We start from the raw sequence: 27,306 nt of genomic DNA on the forward strand, positions 1-27,306 counted from the left end.
GGAAAACTCGCCTCTATGCGGACCTGGCATCCTTTCACTCCCTCCTCTCTACATTTTCCTCTTCTGTCTCTGCTGTTAAAGCCACTTTCTACCACTCTAAATTCCAAGCATCTGCCTCTAACCCTAGGAAGCTCTTTGCTACCTTCTCCTCCCTCCTGAATCCTCCTCCCCCTCACCCCTCCTCCCTCTCTGCGGATGACTTCGTCAACCATTTTGAAAAGAAGGTTGACGACATCCGATCCTCGTTTGCTAAGTCAAACGACACCGCTGGTCCTGCTCACACTGCCCTACCCTGTGCTTTGACCTCTTTCTCCCCTCTCTCCAGATGAAATCTCGCGTCTTGTGACGGCCGGCCGCCCAACAACCTGCCCACTTGACCCTATCCCCTCCTCTCTTCTCCAGACCATTTCCGGAGACCTTCTCCCCTACCTCACCTCGCTCATCAACTCATCCTTGACCGCTGGCTACGTCCCTTCCGTCTTCAAGAGAGCGAGAGTTGCACCCCTTCTGAAAAAACCTACACTCGATCCCTCCGATGTCAACAACTACAGACCAGTATCCCTTCTTTCTTTTCTCTCCAAAACTCTTGAATGTGCCGTCCTTGGCCAGCTCTCTTGCTATCTCTCTCAGAATGACCTTCTTGATCCTAATCAGTCAGGTTTCAAGACTGGGCATTCAACTGAGACTGCTCTTCTCTGTGTCACGGAGGCTCTCCGCACTGCTAAAGCTAACTCTCTCTCCTCTGCTCTCATCCTTCTAGACCTATCTGCTGCCTTTGATACTGTGAACCATCAGATGCTCCTCTCCACCCTCTCCGAGCTGGGCATCTCCGGCGCGGCCCACGTTTGGATTGCGTCCTACCTGACAGGTCGCTCCTACCAGGTGGCGTGGCGAGAATCTGTCTCCGCACCACGTGCTCTCACCACTGATGTCCCCCAGGGCTCTGTTCTAGGCCCTCTCCTATTCTCGCTATACACCAAGTCTCTTGGCTCTGTCATATTCTCACATGGTCTCTCCTTTCATTGCTATGCAGACGACACACAATTAATCTTCTCCTTTCCCCCTTCTGACAACCAGGTGGCGAATCGCATCTCTGCATGTCTGGCAGACATATCAGTGTGGATGACGGATCACCACCTGAAACTGAACCTCGGCAAGATGGAGCTGCTCTTCCTCCCGGGGAAGGACTGCCCGTTCCATGATCTCGCCATCACGGTTGACAACTCCCTTGTGTCCTCCTCCCAGAGTGCTAAGAGCCTTGGCGTGACCCTGGACAACACCCTGTCGTTCTCCACTAACATCAAGGCGGTGACCCGATCCTGTAGGTTCATGCTCTACAACATTCGCAGAGTACGACCCTGCCTCACACAGGAAGCGGCGCAGGTCCTAATCCAGGCACTTGTCATCTCCTGCCTGGATTACTGCAACTCGCTGTTGGCTGGGCTCCCTGCCTGTGCCACTAAACCCCTACAACTCATCCAGAACGCCGCAGCCCGTCTGGTGTTCAACCTTCCCAAGTTCTCTCACGTCACCCCGCTCCTCCGCTCTCTCCACTGGCTTCCAGTTGAAGCTCGCATCCGCTACAAGACCATGGTGCTTGCCTACGGAGCTGTGAGGGGAACGGCACCTCCGTACCTTCAGGCTCTGATCAGGCCCTACACCCAAACAAGGGCACTGCGTTCATCCACCTCTGGCCTGCTCGCCTCCCTACCTCTGAGGAAGCACAGTTCCCGCTCAGCCCAGTCAAAACTGTTCGCTGCTCTGGCACCCCAATGGTGGAACAAGCTCCCTCACGACGCCAGGACAGCGGAGTCAATCACCACCTTCCGGAGACACCTGAAACCCCACCTCTTTAAGGAATACCTGGGATAGGATAAAGTAATCCTTCTAACCCCCGTTTAAAGATTTAGATGCACTATTGTAAAGTGGTTGTTCCTCTGGATATTATAAGGTGAATGCACCAATTTGTAAGTCGCTCTGGATAAGAGCGTCTGCTAAATGTCTTAAATGTAATGTAAATGTAAACTGAGGATGTGACAGTAGAACTGACAGTGGAACTGAGGACGTGACAGTAGAACTGAGGACGTGACAGTAGAACTGACAGTAGAACTGAAGACTTGACAGTAGAACTGACAGTAGAACTGAGGACGTGACAGTAGAACTGAGGAAGTGACAGTAGAACTGACAGTAGAACTGAGGACGTGACAGTAGAACTGACAGTAGAACTGAGGACGTGACAGTAGAACTGAGGATGTGACAGTTGAACTGACAGTAGAACTGAGGAAGTGACAGTAGAACTGACAGTGGAACTGAGGAAGTGACAGTAGAACTGACAGTGGAACTGAGGACGTGACAGTAGAAGTGACAGTAGAATTGAGGAAGTGACAGTAGAACTGACAGTGGAACTGAGGAAGTGACAGTAGAACTGACAGTGGAACTGAGGAAGTGACAGTAGAAGTGACAGTAGAACTGAGGACGTGACAGTAGAAGTGACAGTAGAACTGAGGACGTGACAGTAGAACTGAGGAAGTGACAGTAGAACTGACAGTAGAACTGAGGACGTGACAGTAGAACTGACAGTAGAACTGAGGACGTGACAGTAGAACTGAGGAAGTGACAGTAGAACTGACAGTAGAACTGAGGACGTGACAGTAGAACTGACAGTAGAACTGAGGACGTGACAGTAGAACTGAGGATGTGACAGTTGAACTGACAGTAGAACTGAGGAAGTGACAGTAGAACTGACAGTGGAACTGAGGAAGTGACAGTAGAACTGACAGTGGAACTGAGGACGTGACAGTAGAAGTGACAGTAGAATTGAGGAAGTGACAGTAGAACTGACAGTGGAACTGAGGAAGTGACAGTAGAACTGACAGTGGAACTGAGGAAGTGACAGTAGAACTGACAGTAGAACTGAGGACGTGACAGTAGAAGTGACAGTAGAACTGAGGACGTGACAGTAGAACTGAGGAAGTGACAGTAGAACTGACAGTAGAACTGAGGACGTGACAGTAGAACTGACAGTAGAACTGAGGACGTGACAGTAGAACTGAGGAAGTGACAGTAGAACTGACAGTAGAACTGAGGACGTGACAGTAGAACTGACAGTAGAACTGAGGACGTGACAGTAGAACTGAGGATGTGACAGTAGAACTGACAGTAGAACTGAGGAAGTGACAGTAGAACTGACAGTGGAACTGAGGAAGTGACAGTAGAACTGACAGTGGAACTGAGGAAGTGACAGTAGAACTGAAAGTAGAACTGAGGACGTGACAGTAGAAGTGACAGTAGAACTGAGGACGTGACAGTAGAACTGAGGAAGTGACAGTAGAACTGACAGTAGAACTGAGGACGTGACAGTAGAACTGACAGTGGAACTGAGGACGTGACAGTAGAACTGAGGACGTGACAGTAGAACTGACAGTGGAACTGAGGACGTGACAGTAGAACTGAGGACGTGACAGTAGAACTGAGGACGTGACAGTAGAACTGACAGTAGAACTGAGGACATGACAGTAGAACTGAGGACGTGACAGTAGAACTGAGGACGTGACAGTAGAACTGACAGTAGAACTGAGGACGTGACAGTAGAACTGACAGTGGAACTGAGGAAGTGACAGTAGAACTGAGGACGTGACAGTAGAACTGAGGACGTGACAGTAGAACTGAGGACGTGACAGTAGAACTGAGGACGTGACAGTAGAACTGAGGACGTGTGGAAGCAAAACTCATGACTATGATTACATTTCCATTATTAGCAGCATCTAAGCTGTCCACTTTTGAAGAGCTGAGACAGAATGGCTATATAAGGAATGGAACATATAGGACCAGGCCACTGCTACCATTATAATCTATACAGCTGTCAGATGTGGGCGTTAACAAGCAACAACTGAGATGGTGGAGAAAGGTCAAGGGAAGCTATTTTCATATAGAGGGAGGGGACTCTACGTTATGCAGAGATAGAATACTATAAAGGCAGGATTTTTGTCTTTTCCATGGAAGGGCTCGGCTCTGTTACGTTTGTAATAAAGTCTAAATTGAATTCACAAGTTCCGGTATCTGTGCAAATACTTGACTCAAGACATTCCACAACAGACATGACAGTAGAACTGAGGACGTGACAGTAGAACTGACAGTAGAACTGAGGACGTGACAGTAGAACTGAGGACGTGACAGTAGAACTGACAGTAGAACTGAGGACGTGACAGTAGAACTGACAGTAGAACTGAGGACTTGACAGTAGAACTGAGGACGTGACAGTAGAACTGACAGTAGAACTGAGAATGTGGCAGTAGAACTGACAGCAGAACTGAGGACGTGACAGTAGAACTGACAGTGGAACTGAGGACTTGACAGTAGAACTGAGGACGTGACAGTAGAACTGACAGTAGAACTGAGGACGTGACAGTAGAACTGAGGACGTGACAGTAGAACTGAGGACGTGACAGTAGAACTGACAGTGGAACTGAGGACGTGACAGTAGAACTGACAGTAGAACTGAGAATGTGACAGTAGAACTGACAGTAGAACTGAGGACGTGACAGTAGAACTGACAGTAGAACTGAGGACTTGACAGTAGAACTGAGGACGTGACAGTAGAACTGACAGTAGAACTGAGAATGTGACAGTAGAACTGACAGTAGAACTGAGGACGTGACAGTAGAACTGAAGATGTGACAGTAGAACGGACAGTAGAACTGAGGACGTGACAGTAGAACTGAGGACGTGACAGTAGAACTGACAGTAGAATTGACAGTAGAACTGAGGACGTGACAGTAGAACGTTTTGTACTAATGTTGCAGCCTCTCGGCTTTCGTCAGCAACATGACTTCAGAAATGATATAATTTGTAAGGCGACTTGAAGGACTGACTTCCCTTTGAATAACTTTAACCTTTCCAACCCCTGCAAAGAAGTCCTTAGATGTGCGAGTGCAATAACTCACCCCCTTCTGCAGAGTACACAGTGACCACACCACTGAAGGGTCCGTCTCCCTTGTTGTTGTACACTCCCACCTTCACTTCGAAGGGAGTGAGGGGAGGGAAGGTCTCGTCTCTGTACTTGTACGTAGTGGAATCTGCTGATGTCACCATCTTCTCCTTCCATCCTCGCGTCCCATTGGCTCGGAACGCCACGATGTAGCCAAAACCCTCGCCATTCTGGAACTCCTCAGACACAGGCTGGAATACAGGAAATGAGATGGTTGATTCTTGCCATGTTTTGTTGGACATGTAAATCTAATCGATGACGACACCATGAGGTCATTTAAATATCTGAATTAATTATTTCATCCACTGAAATATCAGTCCACTGATTCTAATAACTGTGTTTATATCCTGGTAGTAGCCTTGTAGGAGCCTACCCCGCTGAAAGTCTGTGGCTTACAGTATTATAGCAGACACTTGTGCCTAAAGCAAATTAAAAAGACAGTAGAGAAATTAGATAAATCAGTCCAAGTAAATTACAGTACATGGAAATGAAACCAGTTTGCTTGGTCTGACCCCTGAGCATAGCTACACCAATCCCCCGGAGATCTCCCCACATAGCTTGTAACCTGCTTACAAGCAAAAATGAAAGCAGGAAGCACCAGTGACTCGGTCTATAAAAAAATTGTGAGATGAAGCAGATGCTAAACTACAGGACTGTTTTGCTGCACAGACTGGAACATGTTCTGGGATTCTTCCGATGGCATTGAGGAGTACACCACATCAGTCACTGGCTTTATCAATAAGTGCATCGAGGACGTCGTCCCCACAGTGACTGTACATACATACCCCAACCAGAAGCCATGGATTACAGGCAACATTTGCACTGAGCTAAAGGGTAGAGCTGCCGCTTTCAAGGTGTGGGACTCTAACCCGGAAGCTTACAAGAAATCCTGCTATGCCCTGCGATGAACCATCAAACAGGCAAAGCGTCAATACAGGGCTAAGATTGAATCATACTACACCGGCTCCGACGCTCGTCGGATGTGGCAGGGCTTGCAAACAATTACAGACTACAAAGGGAAGCACAGCCGCGAGCTGCCCAGTGACACGAGCCCACCAGACGAGCTAAATCACTTCTATACTCACTTCGAGGCAAGCAACACTGAGGCATGCATGAGAGCACCAGCTGATCCGGACGACTGTGTGATCACGCTCTTCGTAGCCGACGTGAGTAAGTCCTTAAAATAGGTCAACATTCACAAGGCTGCAGGGCCAGATGGATTACCAGGACATGTACTCCGAGCATGCGCTGACTAACTGGCAATTGTCTTCACTGACATTTTCAACCTCTCTCTGTCTGAGTCTGTAATACCAACATGTTTCAAGCAGACCACTATAGTCCCTGTGTCCAAGAACACCAAGGTAATCAGTCTAAATGACTACCGACCCGTAGCACTCACGTCTCTAGCCATGAAGTGCTTTGAAAGGCTGGTCATGGCTCACATCAACACCATTATCCCAGAAACCCTAGACCCACTCCAATTTGCATACCGCTCAAACAGATCCACAGATGATGCAATCTCTATTGCACTCCACACTGCCCTTTCTCACCTGGACAAAAGGAACACCTATGTGAGAATGCTATTCATTGACTACAGCTCAGCGTTCAACACCATAGTGCCCTCAAAGCTCATCACTAAGCTAAGGATCCTGGGACTAAACACCTCCCTCTGCAACTGGATCCTGGACTTCCTGATGGGCCGCCCCCAGGTGGTGAGGGTAGGTAGCAACACATCTGCCACGCTGATCCTCAACACTGGAGCTCCCCAGGGGTGCGTGCTCAGTCCCCTCCTGTACTCCCTGTTCACCCACGACTGCATGGCCAGGCACGACTCCAACACCATCATTAAGTTTGCAGACGACACAACAGTGGTAGGCCTGATCACCAACAACGACAAGACAGCCTGTAGGGAGGAGATCAGAGACCTGGCCGGGTGGTGCCAGAATAACAACCTATCCCTCAACGAAACCAAGACTAAGGAGATGATTGTGGACTATAGGAAAAGGAGGACCGAGCATGCCCCCATTCTCATCGACGGGGCTGTAGTGGAGCAGGTTGAGAGCTTCAAATTCCTTGTTGTCCACATCAACAACAAACTAGAATGGTCCAAGCACACCAAGACAGTCGTGAAGAGGGCACGACAAAGCCTATTCCCCCTCAGGAAACTAAAAAGATTTGCAATGGGTCCTGAGATCCTCAAAAAGTTCTACAGCTGCAACATCGAGAGCATCCTGACTGGTTGCATCACTGCCTGGTACAGCAATTGCGCGACCTCTGGCCACAAGACACTACAAAGGGTAGTGCGTACAGCCAAGTACATCACTGATGCTAAGCTGCCTGCCATCCAGGACCTCTACACCAGGTGGTCAGAAGAAGGCCCTAAAAATTGTCAAAGACCCCAGCCCCCCCAGTCATAGACTGTTCTCTCTACTACCGCATGGCAAGCGATACCGGAGTGTCAAGTCTAGGACAAAAAGGCTTCTCAACAGTTTTTACCCCCAAGCCATAAGACTCCTGAACAGGTAACCAAATGGCTAACCAGGCTATCTGCATTGTGTCCCACCACCCGCCAACCCCTCTTTTACGCTACTGCTACTCTCTGTTCATCATATATGCATAGTCACTTTAACCATATCTACATGTACATACTACCTCAATCAGCCTGACTAACCGGTGTCTGTATGTAGCCTCGCTACTTTTATAGCCTTGCTACTGTATATAGCCTGTCTTTTTACTGTTGTTTTTATTTCTTTACCTACCTATTGTTCACCTAATACCTTTTTTGCACTATTGGTTAGAACCTGTAAGTAAGCGTTTCACTGTAAGGTTGTATTCGGCGAACGTAACAAATAAACTTTCATTTGATCTCCCCAATAACATAGCTACACCAATCCCCCTGAGATCTCCCCACATCCCTTCTATACAGGAACATTAACATTTGGGGGCGGCAGGTAACCTAGTGGTTAGAGTGTTTTGGCCAGTAACCGAAAGGTTGCTGGATCGAATCCCAAAGCTGACAAGGTAAAAATCTGTCGTTCTGCCCCTGATCAAGGCAGTTAACCCACTGTTCCCCGGTTGGCTGTAAATAAGAAAAAACAAGAAAAAGCTTCAAACTGTAACCAGGTTGCAGGGACTGATCAACCTACCAGGGTAGTTACAAACAGCACAGTAATTAAATCATCAACATGTATTGATCACATCTTTACTAATGCTGCAGAAATGTGCTCTAAAACAGTATCCAGATCCATCGGATGTAGTGATCACAAAATAGTAGCCATATCTAGGAAAACCAAAGTTCCAAAGGCTGGGCCTAATATAGTGTATAAAAGGTCATACAATAAGTTTTGAAGTGATTCTTATGTTGATGATGTAAACAATATTTGCTGGTCCGTGGTGTGTAATGAGGAGCAAACAGACGTTGCACTTTACACATTTATGAAATTGCTTATTCCAGTTATAAGCATCAACCCATTAAGAAAATGACTGTAAAAACTTAAATCCCCGTGGATTGATGAGGAATTGAAAAATTCTATGGTTGAGAGGGATGAGGCGAAAGGAATGGCAAATAAGTCTGGCTGCACAACCGATTGGCAAATTGAAAAATCATGTTACTAAACTGAATAAAAAGAAGAAGAAACTACACTATGAAACAAAGATAAATGACATAAAGACAGTAAAAAGCTTTGGAGCATCTTCAATTAAATTTTGGGAAAAAAGGCAAACTCAGCTCCTTCATTCATTGAATCAGATGTTCATTCATCACTTAACCCACTGATAATCAGATGGATCATTCATCACTAAACCCATTGATAACCAGATGGTTCATTCTTCACAAAACCCATTGATAATCAGATGCTCATTCATCACTAAACCCACTGATAATCAGATGGATCATTCATCACTAAACCCATTGATAATCAGATGCTCATTCATCACTAAACCCACTGATAATCAGATGGATCATTCATCACTAAACCATCAGATGGTTCATTCATCACTAAACCATCAGATGGTTCATTCATCACTAAACCCACTGATAATCAGATGGTTCATTCATCACTAAACCCACTGATAATCAGATGGTTCATTCATCACTAAACCATCAGATGGTTCATTCATCACAAAACCCATTGATAATCAGATGCTCATTCATCACTAAACCCACTGATAATCAGATGGTTCATTCATCACTAAACCCACTGATAATCAGATGGTTCATTCATCACTAAACCCACTGATAATCAGATGGATCATTCATCACTAAACCCATTGATAATCAGATGCTCATTCATCACTAAACCCATTGATAATCAGATGGTTCATTCTTCACAAAACCCATTGATAATCAGATGCTCATTCATCACTAAACCCACTGATAATCAGATGGATCATTCATCACTAAACCCATTGATAATCAGATGCTCATTCATCACTAAACCCCCTGATAATCAGATGGATCATTCATCACTAAACCCCCTGATAATCAGATGGTTCATTCATCACTAAACCCCCTGATAATCAGATGGTTCATTCATCACTAAACCCACTGATAATCAGATGGCTCATTCATCACTAAACCCCTTGATAATCAGATGGATCATTCATCACTAAACCCCCTGATAATCAGATGGTTCATTCATCACTAAACCCACTGATAATCAGATGCTCATTCATCACTAAACCCACTGATAATCAGATGGTTCATTCATCACTAAACCCACTGATAATCAGATGGTTCATTCATCACTAAACCCCTGATAATCAGATGGTTCATTCATCACTAAACCCCCTGATAATCAGATGGTTCATTCATCACTAAACCCACTGATAATCAGATGCTCATTCATCACTAAACCCACTGATAATCAGATGGATCATTCATCACTAAACCCACTGATAATCAGATGGATCATTCATCACTAAACCCATTGATAATCAGATGGTTCATTCATCACTAAACCCACTGATAATCAGATGGTTCATTCATCACTAAACCCCCTGATAATCAGATGGTTCATTCATCACTAAACCCATTGATAATCAGATGCTCATTCATCACTAAACCCACTGATAATCAGATGCTCATTCATCACTAAACCCACTGATAATCAGATGGATCATTCATCACTAAACCCACTGATAATCAGATGGATCATTCATCACTAAACCCACAGATAATCAGATGGCTCACTCATCACAAAACCAACTGATATTGCCAACTATTTTAATGATTTATTCATTGGCAAGATTAGCAAATTTAGGCATGACATGCCAGCAACAAACACAGACACTACACATCCAAGTATATCTGACCAAATTATGAAAGACATGAATTGTAATTTTGAATTCCGTAAAGTCAGTGTGGAAGAGGTGAACAAATTATTGTTGTATATCATCAATGACAAGCCACCGAGGTCTGACAACTTGGATGGAAAATTACTGAGGATAATAGCGGAAGATATTGCCACTCCTATTTGCCATATCTTCAATTTAGGTCTACTAGAAAGGGTGGAGGGAAGCAAAAGTCATTCCGCTACCTGCGTGCACAATTATTAGACATTTGTGTTCCTCAGGATTAATTTTGTTGTTGAACAAACACAATGCTCTCAGTCAATCCAAAATGTTATTGAACCTCAAACCTGAATGTTTAACAAAGGAAAATTGAGTTTTGTCTTTCTCAGGGGAATATATGTGTGCTGAATTATTAGGCAACTAAATTACAAAAATAATTTCTCCCAACTCACTTGTTTATTCTTACATTTTTGAGTAAGTGTAACAAATAAGTAACACAAAATGACAATTCAATAAAAATGTTGGCCTTTCAAAAATATTCAGTGACCAATATAGCCATCCTTCTTTTCAATAACTGCCATGAGCCTTCCATCCATGGAGTCTGTCAGTTTCTTGATCTGTTCACGATCTACTTTCGCTGAAGCAGCAACCACAGCCTCCCAAATGCTGTTCAAAGAGGTCTATTGTCTTCCCTCACTGTAAATCTCACGTTTGAGAAGGGCCCACAAGTTCTCAATAGGATTTAAGTCAGGTGAGGAATGACGCCGGGTCATTATTCGGGCATCTTTGAGGCCTTTGCTGGCTAGCCAAGCAGTGGAGTACTTGGATGTGATGGAGCATTGTCCTGCATAAAGATCATGGCCTTCCTGAATGGTGAGGAGTTCTTCCTGTACCACTGCTTGAAGAAAGAATCTTCCAGAAACTGGCAGTAGGTTTGGGAGTTGAGTTTTAGTCCATCTTCAAGCCGAAAAGGTCCAACAACCTCAACCTTAATGATAGCAACCCATACCAGTACCCCTCCACCACCTTGCTGGCGCCTGACTCAAAGTGGTGCCCTGTGTCCATTATTGATCCAGCCACAGGCCCATCCATCTGGTCCATCAAGAGTCACTCTCAATTCATCTGTCTGTAAAACCTTTTAAAAATATGTCTTCAGGTATTTCTTTACCAAATCTTGACGCTTCAACTTGTGAATCTCATTCAGTGGTTGTCTGTGTTTCAGCCTTCTTGACCTTCATCATGTCACTGAGCACCTTGTACTTCTCGACACTCCAGGTAGGTTGCAGTTCTGGAATATGGTGGCACTGGAGGATAATGGGTTCCAGGTAGCTTGACGTTTAAGTCTTTTGCAGTTAATTTGAGCCTTTTCTTCTCCGTGCGTTTTTTGTGCCCCAGATGACTATTTGCAACAAAACGTTTAATTGTCCGGTGGTCACACCGCAATAGTTTAGCTATTTCAAGAGTGTTGCATCCGTCTGAAAGGCATTTTACAATTTTTGACTTTTCAGTCTCCGTTATCTATTGTTTGGGGCCTATGTTACCTGAGGTAATGAGGCTGCCTAATAATTATGCACACCTTGACATGAGGTGTTATTCACTTTCGCCACACCCTCCCTCATTACACAAATTCATATCACCTGAAAATGATTAAATCCAATAAGCATTCAAGTTTATATGGTTTGGAATTGGAAAATGTGCATAGAAATAATGATAAGATCATAATACTCACTTGCCTAATAATTGTGCACGCAGTGTAGAAAAAAAACCTTCACTGGCTCAAATAGCCGACCAATCAGCCTGTTACCAACCCTTTGTAGTTTTGTAAAAAATTGTCTTCGACCAGATACACTGCTATTTTACAGTAAAGAAAATTGACAACAAAGTTTCAGTATGGACAAATGACTGATGATTGGCTGAGAAATTTATGATACAAATATTGTGGGGGCTGTTTTGTTAGACTTCAGTGCGGCTTTTGACATTATCGATCATAGTCTGCTGCTGGAAAAACATAAGTGTTATGGCTTTACACCCCCTGCTATATGGTGGGTAAAGAGTTACCTGTCTAACAGAACACAGAGAATGTTCTTTATTGGAAGCCTCTCCAACATAATCCAGGTAGAATCAGGAATTCCCCAGGGCAGCTGTCTAGGCCCCTTACTTTTATTCAATCTTTTTATTCAATGGCTTTCAGTAAAGCCAGTGTGTCTATGTATGTGGATGACTCAACACTATACACGTCAGCTACTACAGCAACTGAAGTGACTGCAACACTTAACAAAGATCTGCAGTTAGTTTCAGAATGGGTGGCAAGGGATACGTTAGTCCAAATATTTCAAAAACTAAAATCATTGTATTTGGGACAAATCATTCACTAAACAATAAACCTCAACTAAATCTTGCAATAAATAGCGTGGAAATTGAGCAAGTTGAGGTGACTAAACTGCTTGGAGTAACCCTGGATTGTAAACTGTCACTGTGTATCAACACAAACATAGGCATAGACACATGCATACACACACATGATAACATACTCAATATACGTACACTAACAAATGTATTTTGTGTTTTAGATATGTGGTAGTGGAGTATGGGCCTGAGGAGAGACACTTAGTGTGTTGTGAATTCTGTAATGCATGGTTTAAAAAAAAACAGATAAATTGTATGACTGCCATACTTTTTGCTGGAACCCAGGAAGAGTAGCAGCTGCCTTGACAGGAACTAATGGGGATCTATAATAAACCTCAGGAAGAGTAGCTGCTGCCTTGACAGGAACTAATGGGGATCCATAATAAACCCCAGGAAGAGTAGCTGCTGCCTTGGCAGGAACTAATGGGGATCTATAATAAACCCCAGGAAGAGTAGCTGCTGCCTTGGCAGGAACTAAAGGGGATCCATAATAAACCCCAGGAAGAGTAGCTGCTGCCTTGGCAGGAACTAATGGGGATCCATAATAAACCCCAGGAAGAGTAGCTGCTGCCTTGGCAGGAACTAATGGGGATCCATAATAAACCCCAGAAAGAGTAGCTGCTGCCTTGGCAGGAACTAATGGGGATCAATAATAAACCCCAGGAAGAGTAGCTGCTGAATTGGCAGGAAGAGTAGCAGCTGCCTTGGCATGAACTAATGGGGATATATAACAAATACAAACACTCCAGGACCAGGGTTGCCTAGTCCTGACCTTGGCTCTACCACAGCACACTAACACAGTTTTGTGGCATGCAGGAGACCCCAGTTGACACAGTCAGTTCCCTTCACGGTGTAGTGGAGGGTAAACACACCTTCCCTTCGCGGTGTAGTGGAGGGTAAACACACCTTCCCTTAGCGGTCTAGTGGAGGGTAAACACACCTTCCCTTCGCGGTGTAGTGGAGGGTAAACACACCTTCCCTTAGCGGTCTAGTGGAGGGTAAACACACCTTCTCTTAGCGGTGTAGTGGAGGGTAAACACACCTTCCCTTAGCGGTCTAGTGGAGGGTAAACACACCTTCCCTTAGCGGTGTAGTGGAGGGTAAACACACCTTCCCTTAGCGGTCTAGTGGGGGGTAAACACACCTTCCCTTAGCGGTGTAGTGGAGGGTAAACACACCTTCCCTTAGCGGTGTAGTGGAGGGTAAACACACCTTCCCTTAGCGGTCTAGTGGAGGGTAAACACACCTTCCCTTAGCGGTCTAGTGGAGGGTAAACACACCTTCCCTTAGCGGTCTAGTGGAGGGTAAACACACCTTCCCTTAGCGGTGTAGTGGAGGGTAAACACACCTTCCCTTAGCCGTCTAGTGGAGGGTAAACACACCTTCCCTTAGCGGTCTAGTGGAGGGTAAACACACCTTCCCTTAGCGGTCTAGTGGAGGGTAAACACACCTTCCCTTAGCGGTGTAGTGGAGGGTAAACACACCTTCCCTTAGCGGTCTAGTGGAGGGTAAACACACCTTCCCTTAGCGGTGTAGCGGAGGGTAAACACACCTTCCCTTAGCGGTGTAGTGGAGGGTAAACAGACCTTCCCTTAGCGGTCTAGTGGAGGGTAAACACACCTTCCCTTAGCGGTGTAGCGGAGGGTAAACACACCTTCCCTTAGCGGTGTAGTGGAGGGTAAACACACCTTCCCTTAGCGGTCTAGTGGAGGGTAAACACACCTTCCCTTAGCGGTGTAGTGGAGGGTAAACACACCTTCCCTTAGCGGTCTAGTGGAGGGTAAACACACCTTCCCTTAGCGGTGTAGCGGAGGGTAAACACACCTTCCCTTAGCGGTCTAGTGGAGGGTAAACACACCTTCCCTTAGCGGTCTAGTGGAGGGTAAACACACCTTCCCTTAGCGGTCTAGTGGAGGGTAAACAGACCTTCCCTTAGCGGTCTAGTGGAGGGTAAACACACCTTCCCTTAGCGGTCTAGTGGAGGGTAAACACACCTTCCCTTAGCGGTCTAGTGGAGGGTAAACACACCTTCCCTTAGCGGTCTAGTGGAGGGTAAACAGACCTTCCCTTAGCGGTCTAGTGGAGGGTAAACACACCTTCCCTTAGCGGTCTAGTGGAGGGTAAACACACCTTCCCTTAGCGGTGTAGTGGAGGGTAAACACACCTTCCCTTAGCGGTGTAGTGGAGGGTAAACACACCTTCCCTTAGCGGTCTAGTGGAGGGTAAACAGACCTTCCCTTAGCGGTCTAGTGGAGGGTAAACACACCTTCCCTTAGCGGTCTAGTGGAGGGTAAACACACCTTCCCTTAGCGGTGTAGTGGAGGGTAAACACACCTTCCCTTAGCGGTGTAGTGGAGGGTAAACACACCTTCCCTTAGCGGTGTAGTGGAGGGTAAACACACCTTCCCTTAGCGGTCTAGTGGAGGGTAAACACACCTTCCCTTAGCGGTCTAGTGGAGGGTAAACACACCTTCCCTTAGCGGTCTAGTGGAGGGTAAACAGACCTTCCCTTAGCGGTCTAGTGGAGGGTAAACACACCTTCCCTTAGCGGTCTAGTGGAGGGTAAACACACCTTCCCTTAGCGGTCTAGTGGAGGGTAAACACACCTTCCCTTAGCCGTCTAGTGGAGGGTAAACACACCTTCCCTTAGCGGTCTAGTGGAGGGTAAACACACCTTCCCTTAGCGGTCTAGTGGAGGGTAAACACACCTTCCCTTAGCGGTCTAGTGGAGGGTAAACACACCTTCCCTTAGCGGTGTAGTGGAGGGTAAACAGACCTTCCCTTAGCGGTCTAGTGGAGGGTAAACACACCTTCCCTTAGCGGTGTAGTGGAGGGTAAACACACCTTCCCTTAGCGGTCTAGTGGAGGGTAAACACACCTTCCCTTAGCGGTCTAGTGGAGGGTAAACACACCTTCCCTTAGCGGTCTAGTGGAGGGTAAACAGACCTTCCCTTAGCGGTCTAGTGGAGGGTAAACACACCTTCCCTTAGCGGTCTAGTGGAGGGTAAACACACCTTCCCTTAGCGGTCTAGTGGAGGGTAAACACACCTTCCCTTAGCCGTCTAGTGGAGGGTAAACACACCTTCCCTTAGCGGTCTAGTGGAGGGTAAACACACCTTCCCTTAGCGGTCTAGTGGAGGGTAAACACACCTTCCCTTAGCGGTCTAGTGGAGGGTAAACACACCTTCCCTTAGCGGTGTAGTGGAGGGTAAACAGACCTTCCCTTAGCGGTCTAGTGGAGGGTAAACACACCTTCCCTTAGCGGTCTAGTGGAGGGAAAACACACCTTCCCTTAGCGGTCTAGTGGAGGGAAAACAGACGTGAATTCAGTTTAAACACCCTTCTTATATTACTATTATCATATTACTCAAGCGTTTACCCACCTTTCCAGGAAAAATGCATTAGAAATATAGGGAATGTTACTTTATTCACAAACAGGGAAGGGGAACATCGTTAACACACCTATTCTTTTATACCACTACATCACTGCTTCCTTGAAATGACCCTCCTATCTATGGTCCTATGACACAATACCATCAGCAGTTTATCTATACACAGAAACAAAATCACTTAGAAGGGCTTTATCAACTGATATCATCCTCCACCATGAACTCACCAGCTCAAAACTTTTTTTTAATTGACAAGGCATATAATTTCCATATTTTCAATTTTTTTTCGTAACCTCTTTGGTAATAGGATTATATCAATGTCTGCAAATGAAACACTAAACAGACAGTAATTAAATCAAAATGCCACAAAGTCCCAGCTGAATCCCTGTAGCTTCCAAGCCGTAATGAAATAAATTACTTGTAAATGTCACGCTCTTTGATGGCAAGCATGAACACTTTGCATAGACACATTTGGTGTTGTTTCTGCAGCTATACTGTAAGGTTTAATCTTGGTAAGTCCTTAAGGCTTTTAACTATTGTGTGAATATTTTGTGTTCTTGCTTTAGTCTTGTTTTTCCCCAACCTCAAACCTACTGTAGCACATTGAGTTTAACAATCACATGTATTTATAAAGCCCTTTTTACATCAGCAGATGTCACAAAGTGCTTATACAGAAACTCAGGCTAAAACCCCAAACAGCAAACAATGCAGATGTAGAAGCACGGTGGCTAGGAAAAACAGGAACCTGGAGAGCCAGTCCTCTTCTGGCTGTGAGGGGTGGAGAGCCAGTCCTCTTCTGGCTGTGAGGGGTGGAGAGCCAGTCCTCTTCTGGCTGTGAGGGGTGGAGAGCCAGTCCTCTTCTGGCTGTGAGGGGTGGAGAGCCAGTCCTCTTCTGGCTGTGAGGGGTGGAGAGCCAGTCCTCTTCTGGCTGTGAGGGGTGGAGAGCCAGTCCTCTTCTGGCTGTGAGGGGTGGAGAGCCAGTCCTCTTCTGGCTGTGAGGGGTGGAGAGCCAGTCCTCTTCTGGCTGTGAGGGGTGGAGAGCCAGTCCTCTTCTGGCTGTGAGGGGTGGAGAGCCAGTCCTCTTCTGGCTGTGAGGGGTGGAGAGCCAGTCCTCTTCTGGCTGTGAGGGGTGGAGAGCCAGTCCTCTTCTGGCTGTGAGGGGTGGAGAGCCAGTCCTCTTCTGGCTGTGAGGGGTGGAGAGCCAGTCCTCTTCTGGCTGTGAGGGGTGGAGAGCCAGTCCTCTTCTGGCTGTGAGGGGTGGAGAGCCAGTCCTCTTCTGGCTGTGAGGGGTGGAGAGCCAGTCCTCTTCTGGCTGTGAGGGGTGGAGATTATAACAGTACATGGCCATTAATAAGGCCAGATTGTTCTTCAAGATTTTCAATTGTTCATAGATGACCAGCAGGGTCAAATAATACTCACAGTGGTAGAGGGTGAAACAGGTCAGTGTACCTCAGAAGTAAATGTCAGTTGGCTTTTCATAGCCGAGCATTCAGAGGTCGAGACAGCAGGTGTGGTAGAGAGAGAGAGCAAGAGAGAGAGAGAGAGAATTGAAGACACCATGTCCGAGACAAGGGTGAACTCTGGTGAACAGGTCAGGGTTCCTGCAGCAGCACGACCAGGTGGACTGGAAACAGGCAGGAGTCATCAGGCCAGGTAGTCCTGAGGCATGGTGCTAGGGCTCAGTTCCTCCGGGAGGAGAGGGAGAGATGGAGAGAGAGAGAGAAATAGAGGGAGCATACTTATATTTACACAGGACACCAGATAAGACAGGATAATTACACCAGATGTAATAGACTGACCATAGCCCCCCGGCACTTTGACAAAGCACAGTCCCCACACCACTCAACCCACTCAAGTGACGCACCCCTCCTAGGGACGGCATGGAAGAGCACTAGTAAGCCAGTGACTCAGCCCCTGTAATAGGGTCAGAGGCAGAGAAAGGAGCCGGCCAGGCAGAGAAAGCAAGGGCGGTTCACCTTCGCTCGCCTGGGCCAGACTACACTCAATCATAGGACCTAATGAAGAGATGAGTCTTCAGTAAAGACATAAAGGTTGAGACCGAGTCTGTATCATTCACATGGATAGGCAGACCATTACATAAACATAGAGCTCTATAGAAAGCCCTGCCTCCAGCTGTTTGCTTAGAAATTCTATGGGCAATAAAGAGGCTTGTGTCTTGTGACCGTGGCGTACGTGTAGGTATGTACTGCAGGACCAAATCGGAGAGATGGGCATGAGAAAGTAATTCTGAGAATGTAATGCTTTGTAGGTCAGCCGTAAAACCTTGAAAATCAGCCCTAACAGGAAGCAGGAGTAATATGATCACATTTTTGGGTTCTAGTCAAGATTCTAGCAGCCGTGTTTAGCACTAACTGAAGTTTATTTAGTGCTTTATTTAGGTAGCCGGTAAGTAGAACATTGCAGTAGTCTAATCTGGAAGAGACAAAAGCATGGATACATTCAGCTGCATAATTTTTGGACAAAAGATTTCAGATTTTTTGCAATTTTACAAAGATGGAATAAAGCTGCCCTTGAAATATCCTTGATATGTTTGTCAAAAGAGAGATCAGGGTCCAGATTAACGCTGAGGTCCTAAACATTTCTATTTGAGACGACTGTACAACCATCCAGATTAGTTGTCAGATCCAACAGCAGATCTCTTTGTTTCTTGGGACCTAGAACAAGCATCTCTGTTTTGTCCGAGTTTAAAAGTTAAACATTTGCCGCCATCCACTTCCTTATATCTGAAACACAGGCTTTCAGGGTAGGACATTTTCAGGCTTCACCATGTCTCATCAAAATATACAGCTGTGTATCGTCCGCATAGCAGTGAAAGTTGACATTGTGTTTCTGAATGCCATCCCCAAGAGGTAGAATATATAGTGAAAACAATAGTGGTCCTAAAACGGAACCTTGAGGAACACCAAAACATACAATTGATTTGTCACAGGGCAAACCATCCACAGAGACAAACTGATATCTTTCAAACAGGTAAGATCTAAACCAGTCCAGAACTTGTCCGTGTAGACCAATTAGGGTTTCCAATCTCTCCAAAAGAATGTGGTGATCGATGGTGTCAAAAGCGGCACTAAGGTCTAAGAGCACGAGGACAGATGCAGAGCCTCGGTCTGACATCATTAAAAGGTAATTTACCACCTTCACGAGTGCAGTCTCAGTGCTATGATGGGGTCTAGAACCAGACTGAAACGTTATTATTTGTCTTCAGGAAGGCTGCACAACAGATTTTTCCCCCCTTTTTTTTGAGGAATGGGAGATTCAATATAGGCCGATTGTTTTTTATAATTTCCAGTTCAAGGTTTGGCTTTTTTCAGGAGAGGCTTTATTATGGCCACTTTTAGTGAGTTTGGTACACATCTGGAGGACAGGGAGCTGTTTATTGTGTTCAACATAGGAGGGCCAAGCACAGGAAGTAGCTCTTTCAGTAGTTTAGTTAGAATATAGTCCACTATGCAGCTGGAAAGTTTAGATACCATGACAATTTTTTCGTGAATGTGTCAAGAGATACAGGATTAAAAAACGTGAGTGTCTCCATTGATCTTACGTCCTGGCAGTTCTATGCAGACTCTGAGTCTTGGAGATTCAAAGAATAATTTGTAATTTGTTTTCTAATATATGGCAATGCGTCGCTCTGGAGACATGTTGGACAAAACCCACTGAGACGATGATGGCTCCGAAAGCCTTTTGGACTGGGTCTTTGGACTTTTCCATGTGAATATTAGATTATTATCTGCCATGACTACAAGGTCTGATTAGGAATTCAGGGAACTCAGTGAGGAACGCTGTATACGGCATAGGAGGCGTGTAAACAGTAGCTATAAAAAGTGATTGAGTAGACAGCATAGATTTCATGACTAGAAACTCAAAAGACAAAATCGCACTGTTTAACATTTTTATTTATAAATTGAAATGTGTCGTAAATGTTAGCAACACCTCCGCCTTTGCGGGATGCACGGGGGATATGGTCACTAGTGTAACCAGGAGGAGAGGCCTCATTTAACACAGTAAAATCATGAGGCTTAAGCCATGCTAAAGCCAGGCTAATCACATCAACGTTATGATCAGTGATTAGTTCATTGTCTATGACTAACTTGGAAGTGAGGGATCTAACATTAAGTAACACTGTTTTGAGATGTGAGGTATCACAAGCTCTTACAATAATGACAGGAATAGAGGAGGTCTTTATTCCAATGAGATTGGCGAACACCGCCATGTTAGTTTTGCCTCGCTGTGAAATGCTTACTTACAAGCCCTAACCAACAGTGCAATTTTAAGTAAAAAAAAAAGGTATTAGGTAAACAATAGATAAGTAAAGAAATACAAAATAAAAAGAAAACAGAAAAATGATTGTGAAAATAACAGTCAATGTGGAGGCTATATACAGGGTATTACGGTACAGAGTCAATGTGGAGGCTATATACAGGGTGTTACGGTACAGAGTCAATGTGGAGGCTATATACAGGGTGTTACGGTACAGAGTCAATGTGGAGGCTATATACAGGGGGTACCGGTACAGAGTCAATGTGGAGGCTATATACAGGGGGTACCGGTACAGAGTCAGTGTGGAGGCTATATACAGGGGGTACCGGTACAGAGTCAGTGTGGAGGCTATATACAGGGGGTACCGGTACAGAGTCAGTGTGGAGGCTATATACAGGGGGTACCGGTACAGAGTCAGTGTGGAGGCTATATACAGGGGGTACTGGTACAGAGTCAATGTGGAGACTATATACAGGGGGTACCGGTACAGAGTCAATGTGGAGGCTATATACAGGGGGTACCGGTACAGAGTCAATGTGGAGGCTATATACAGGGGGTACCGGTACAGAGTCAATGTGGAGGCTATATACAGGGGGTACCGGTACAGAGTCAATGTGGAGGCTCTATACAGGGGGTACCGGTACAGAGTCAATGTGGAGGCTATATACAGGGGGTACCGGTACAGAGTCAATGTGGAGGATATATACAGGGGGTACCGATACAGAGTCAATGTGGAGGCTATATACAGGTGGTACCGGTACAGAGTCAATGTGGAGGCTATATACAGGGGGGTACTGGTACAGAGTCAATGTGGAGGATATATACAGGGGGTACCGGTACAGAGTCAATGTGGAGGCTATATACAGGTGGTACCGGTACAGAGTCAATGTGGAGGCTATATACAGGGTGGTACGGTACAGAGTCAGTGTGGAGGCTATATACAGGGGGTACCGGTACAGAGTCAATGTGGAGGCTATATACAGGGGGTACCGGTACAGAGTCAATGTGGAGGCTATATACAGGGGGTACCGGTACAGAGTCAATGTGGAGGCTATATACAGGGTGTTACGGTACAGAGTCAATGTGGAGGCTATATACAGGGGGTACCGGTACAGAGTCAATGTGGAGGCTATATACAGGGGGGTACCGGTACAGAGTCAATGTGGAGGCTATATACAGGGTGTTACGGTACAGAGTCAGTGTGGAGGCTATATACAGGGGGTACCGGTACAGAGTCAATGTGGAGGCTATATACAGGGGGGTACCGGTACAGAGTCAATGTGGAGGCTATATACAGGGGGTACCGGTACAGAGTCAATGTGGAGGCTATATACAGGGGGTACCGGTACAGAGTCAATGTGGAGGCTATATACAGGGTGTACTGGTACAGAGTCAATGTGGAGGCTATATACAGAGGGTACCGGTACAGAGTCAATGTGGAGGCTATATACAGGGGGGTACCGGTACAGAGTCAATGTGGAGGCTATATACAGGGTGTACTGGTACAGAGTCAATGTGGAGGCTATATACAGAGGGTACCGGTACAGAGTCAATGTGGAGGCTATATACAGGGGGTACCGGTACAGAGTCAATGTGGAGGCTATATACAGGGGGTACCGGTACAGAGTCAATGTGGAGGCTATATACAGGGGGTACCGGTACAGAGTCAATGTGGAGGCTATATACAGGGGGTACTGGTACAGAGTCAATGTGGAGGCTATATACAGGGGGTACCGGTACAGAGTCAATGTGGAGGCTATATACAGGGGGTACCGGCACAGAGTCAATGTGGAGGCTATATACAGGGGGTACCGGTACAGAGTCAATGTGGAGGCTATATACAGAGGGTACCGGTACAGAGTCAATGTGGAGGCTATATACAGGGGGGTACCGGTACAGAGTCAATGTGGAGGCTATATACAGGGTGTACTGGTACAGAGTCAATGTGGAGGCTATATACAGGGTGTTACGGTACAGAGTCAATGTGGAGGCTATATACAGAGGGTACCGGTACAGAGTCAATGTGGAGGCTATATACAGGGGGTACCGGTACAGAGTCAATGTGGAGGCTATATACAGGGGGTACCGATACAGAGTCAATGTGGAGGCTATATACAGGGGGTACCGGTACAGAGTCAATGTGGAGGCTATATACAGGGGGTACTGGTACAGAGTCAATGTGGAGGCTATATACAGGGGGTACCGGCACAGAGTCAATGTGGAGGCTATATACAGGGGGTACCGGTACAGAGTCAATGTGGAGGCTATATACAGAGGGTACCGGTACAGAGTCAATGAGGAGGCTATATACAGGGGGTTACCGGTACAGAGTCAATGTGGAGGCTATATACAGGGTGTACTGGTACAGAGTCAATGTGGAGGCTATATACAGGGTGTTACAGTACAGAGTCAATGTGGAGGCTATATACAGGGTGTACCGGTACAGAGTCAATGTGGAGGCTATATACAGGGGGGTACCGGTACAGAGTCAATGTGGAGGCTATATACAGGGTGTACCGGTACAGAGTCAATGTGGAGGCTATATACAGGGGGGTACCGGTACAGAGTCAATGTGGAGGCTATATACAGGGTGTACTGGTACAGAGTCAATGTGGAGGCTATATACAGGGTGTTACGGTACAGAGTCAATGTGGAGGCTATATACAGGGGGTACCGGTACAGAGTCAATATGGAGGCTATATACAGGGGGTACCGGTACAGAGTCAATGTGGAGGCTATATACAGGGGGTACCGGTACAGAGTCAATGTGGAGGCTATATACAGGGGGTACCGGTACAGAGTCAATGTGGAGGCTATATACAGGGGGTACTGGTACAGAGTCAATGTGGAGGCTATATACAGGGGGTACCGGTACAGAGTCAATGTGGAGGCTATATACAGGGGGTACCGGCACAGAGTCAATGTGGAGGCTATATACAGGGGGTACCGGTACAGAGTCAATGTGGAGGCTATATACAGGGGGTACCAGAACAGAGTCAATGTGGAGGCTATATACAGGGGGTACCGGTACAGAGTCAATGTGGAAGCTATATGCAGGGGGTACCGGTACAGAGTCAATGTGGAGGCTATATACAGGTGGTACCGGTACAGAGTCAATGTGGAGGCTATATACAGGGGTACCGGTACAGAGTCAATGTGGAGACTATATACAGGGGGTGCCGGTACAGAGTCAATGTGGAGGCTATATACAGGGTATTACGCTACAGAGTGCAAATAGTCCGGGTAGCAATTTGATTACCTGTTCAGGAGTCTTATGACTTGGGGGTAAAAACTGTTGAGAAGCCTTTTGGCCTTAGACTTGGCACTCCGGTACCACTTGCCGTGTGGTGGCAGAGAGAACAGTCTATGACTGGGGTGGGTGGGGTCTTTGACAATTTTTAGGGCCTAATGACACCGCCTGGTGTAGAGGTCCTGGATGGCAGGCCGCTTAGCCCCAATGATGTACTTGGCTGTACTCACTATCATCTGTAGTGCCTTGCAGCCGGAGTCCGAGCAGTTGCCGTACCAGGCAGTGATGCAACCAGTCAGGATGCTCTCGATGTTGCAGCTGTAGAACCTTTTGAGGATCTCAGGACCCATTGCAAATCTTTTCAGTCTCCTGAGGGGGAATAGGTTTTGTCGTGCCCTCTTCACGACTGTCTTGGTGTGTTTGGACCATGTTAGTTTGTTGGTGATGTGGACACCAAGGAACTTGAAGCTCTCAATCTGCTCCACTACAGCCCCGTCGATGAGAATGGGGGCGTGCTCGGTCCTCCTTTTCCTGTAGTTCACAATCTTCTCCTTTATCTTGATCACGTCGAGGGAGAGGTTGTTATTCTGGCACCACACGGCCATGTCTCTGGCCTCCTCCCTATAGGCTGTCTCGTCATTGTCGGTGATCAGGCCTACCACTGTTGTGTCGTCTGCAAACTTAATGATGGTGTTGAAGTCATGCCTGGCCATGCAGTCGTGGGTGAACAGGGAGTATAGGAGGGGACTGAGCACACACCCCTGAGGGGCCCCCGTGTTGAGGATCAGCATGGCTGATGTGTTGTTACCTACCCTCACCACCTGGGGGCAGCCAATCAGGAAGTCCAGGATCCAGTTGCAGAGGGAGGTGTTTAGTCCCAGGATCCTTAGCTTAGTGATGAGCTTTGAGGGCACTATGGTGTTGAACGCTGAGCTGTGGTCAATGAATATCATTCTCACATAGGTGTTCCTTTTGTCCAGGTGGGAAAGGGCAGTGTGGAGTGCAATAGAGATTGCATCATCTGTGGATCTATTTGAGCGGTATGCAAATTGGAGTGTGTCTAGGGTTTCTGGGATAATGGTGTTGATGTGAGCCATGACCAGCCTTTCAAAGCACTTCATGGCTAGAGACGTGAGTGCTACAGGTCTGTAGTCATTTAGACAGATTACTATAGTGCTCTGGGGCACAAGGACTATGGTGGTCTGCTTGAAACATGTTGGTATTACAGACTCAGACAGGGAGGTGTTGAAAATGTTAGTGAAGACACCTGCCAGTTATCAGCACATGCCCGGAGCACACGTCCCCTCAATGGGGATAGCTGACTACACTGACTGTGCTAGTGGCAGACTCCACTAAGCTGGCAGGCTGGCTAACAGCCTGCACCCTTTGTCATTGTGGAGCTAGAGGAGTTAGAGCCATGTCTATGTTGATAGATAAGATGAGAGCACCCCTTCAGCTAGGACGGAGTCCGTCACTCCTCAGCAGGCCAGGCTTGGTCCTGTTTGTGGGGGAGTCCCAGAAAGAGGGCCAATTATCTACAAATTCTATATTTTGGGAGGTGCAGAAAACAATTTTCAACCAGCGATTGAGTTGTGAGACTCTTCTGTGGAGCTCATCACTCCCCTGAACTGGGAGGGGGCCAGAGACAATTACTCGATGCCGACACATTGTTCTTGATAATTTACAGGCTGAAGCTATGTTGCGCTTGGTGACCTCAAATCAAATCAAATTGTATTGGTCACATACACATGGTTAGCAGATGTTAATGTGAGTGTAGCGAAATGCTTGTGCTTCTAGTTCCGAACAGTGTACATAATATCTAAAAAGTAATCTAACAATTCCACAACAACAACCTAATACACACACATCTAAAGGGTTGGAATAAGAATATATAAGAATATATACATATAAATATATGGATGAGCGATGACCAACCGGCATAGGCAAGATGCAATAGATGGTGTAAAATACAGTATATACATATGAGATGTGTAATGTAAGATATGTATGTAAACATGATTAAATTAGCAAATTAGCAAAGTGACTAGTGATCCATTTAATTAAAGTGGCCAATGTTTCGAATCTGTATGTAGGCATCAGCCACTCTGTGTTAGTGATGGCTGTTTAACAGTCTGATGGCCTTGAGATAGAAGCTGTTCTCAGTATCTCGGTCCCAGCTTTGATGCACCTGTACTGACCTCGCCTTCTGGATGGTAGTGGGGTGAACAGGCAGTGGCTCGGGTGGTTGTTGTCCTTGATGATATTTTTGTCCGTCCTGTGACATCGGGTGCTGTAGGTGTCCTGGAGGGCAGGTAGTTTGCCCCCAGTGATGCATTGTGCAGACCGCACCACCCTCTGGAGAGCCTTGCGGTTGTGGGCGGAGCTGTTGCCGTACCACTCGGTGATACAGCCCGGTAGGATGCTCTCAATTGTGCATCTGTAAAAGTTTGTGAGGGTTTTAGGTGACAAGCCAAATTTCTTCAGCCTCCTGAGGTTGTTCTCTGAGGCTTCCCGGAACATTTCCCAGTCCTCGTGATCAAAACAATCTTGAAACTTGGATTCTGATTGGTCAGACCAGCATTGAATGGTTCTTGTTGTGGGTACATCCTGTTTGAGTTTCTGCTTATAGGACGGTAGGAGCAAAATGGAGTCATGGTTGGATTTTGCCGAAGGGAGGGCAGGGGAGGGCCTTGTATGCATCGCAGAAGTTAGAGTAGCAGGGATCCAGTGTATTACCCGCGCGTGTGCTACAATCAATATACTGATAGAATTTAGGTAGCCTTGTTCTCAAATTTGCTTTGTTAAAATCCCCAGCTACGATAAATGCAGGCTCAGGATATATGGTTTCCAGTTTACATAGAGTCCAGTGAAATTCCTTGAGGGCCGTCGTGGTATCTGCTTGTGGAGGGATATACACGGCTGTGACAATAACCAACGAGAATTCTCTTGGGAGATAATATGGTCGGCATTTGACTGTAAGGAATTCTAGGTCGGGTTAACAGAAGGACTTGAGTTCCTGTTTGTTGTTATGATTAAAACACGAGTCGTTAATCATGAAGCATACACCCCCGCTCTTCTTCCCAGAGAGATGTTTATTCATGTCGGCGCAACGCGTGAAGAAACCCGGTGGCTGTACCGACTCCGACAACATATCCCGAGAGAGCCATGTTTCCGTGAAACAGAGAACGTTCCTCTTCCGTGGCAACGTTGTTTTGGGTCGGCTTCTGGGATTAGAAATCATTGGTGGTGGAGCGGACAAAGTATCCGCTTTGGGAAAGTCGTATTCCTAGTCGTTATGTTGGTAAGTTGACGTCGCTCTTATATCCAATAGTTATTCCTGGCTATATGTAATAACACTTAAGATTTTCTGGGCTAACAATGTAACAATTAATACATAAAAAAATAAAAATAAATACTGCATAGTTTCCTTAGGACTCGAAGCCAGGAGACCATCTCTGTTGGCGCCATCTTGCTCAATCTCGCTAAATAATACCTCTGACTGTTTCGTCCTACCGTCGTTGGTGCCGACGTGGATAACAATATCCCTATATTCTCTACACTCACCAGTTCTCGCTTTAGCCAGCACCATCTTCAGATTAGCCTTAACGTCGGTAGCTCTGCCCCCTGGTAAACAGTGTATGATCGCTGGATGATTCTTTTTAAGTCTAATACTGCAGGTAATGGAGTCGCCAATGACTAGAGTT

General features: G+C 46.2%; 1 protein-coding gene across 1 annotated transcript in view; it reads right to left on the minus strand.

The window, feature by feature from the left end:
• Positions 1-27,306, minus strand: part of LOC106581589 (contactin-5) — a 483,973-nt gene that overhangs the window by 29,387 nt on the left and 427,280 nt on the right. Inside the window, exon 19 of the mRNA XM_082966829.1 lies at positions 4,944-5,178. Coding sequence (XP_082822955.1) covers positions 4,944-5,178 — 235 coding nt within the window. The remainder of the gene's footprint in view (positions 1-4,943; positions 5,179-27,306) is intronic.

This window comes from Salmo salar, chromosome 20, assembly GCF_965601325.2.
Source record: "Salmo salar chromosome 20, fSalSal1, whole genome shotgun sequence".
Taxonomy (NCBI): Eukaryota; Metazoa; Chordata; class Actinopteri; order Salmoniformes; family Salmonidae; genus Salmo; species Salmo salar.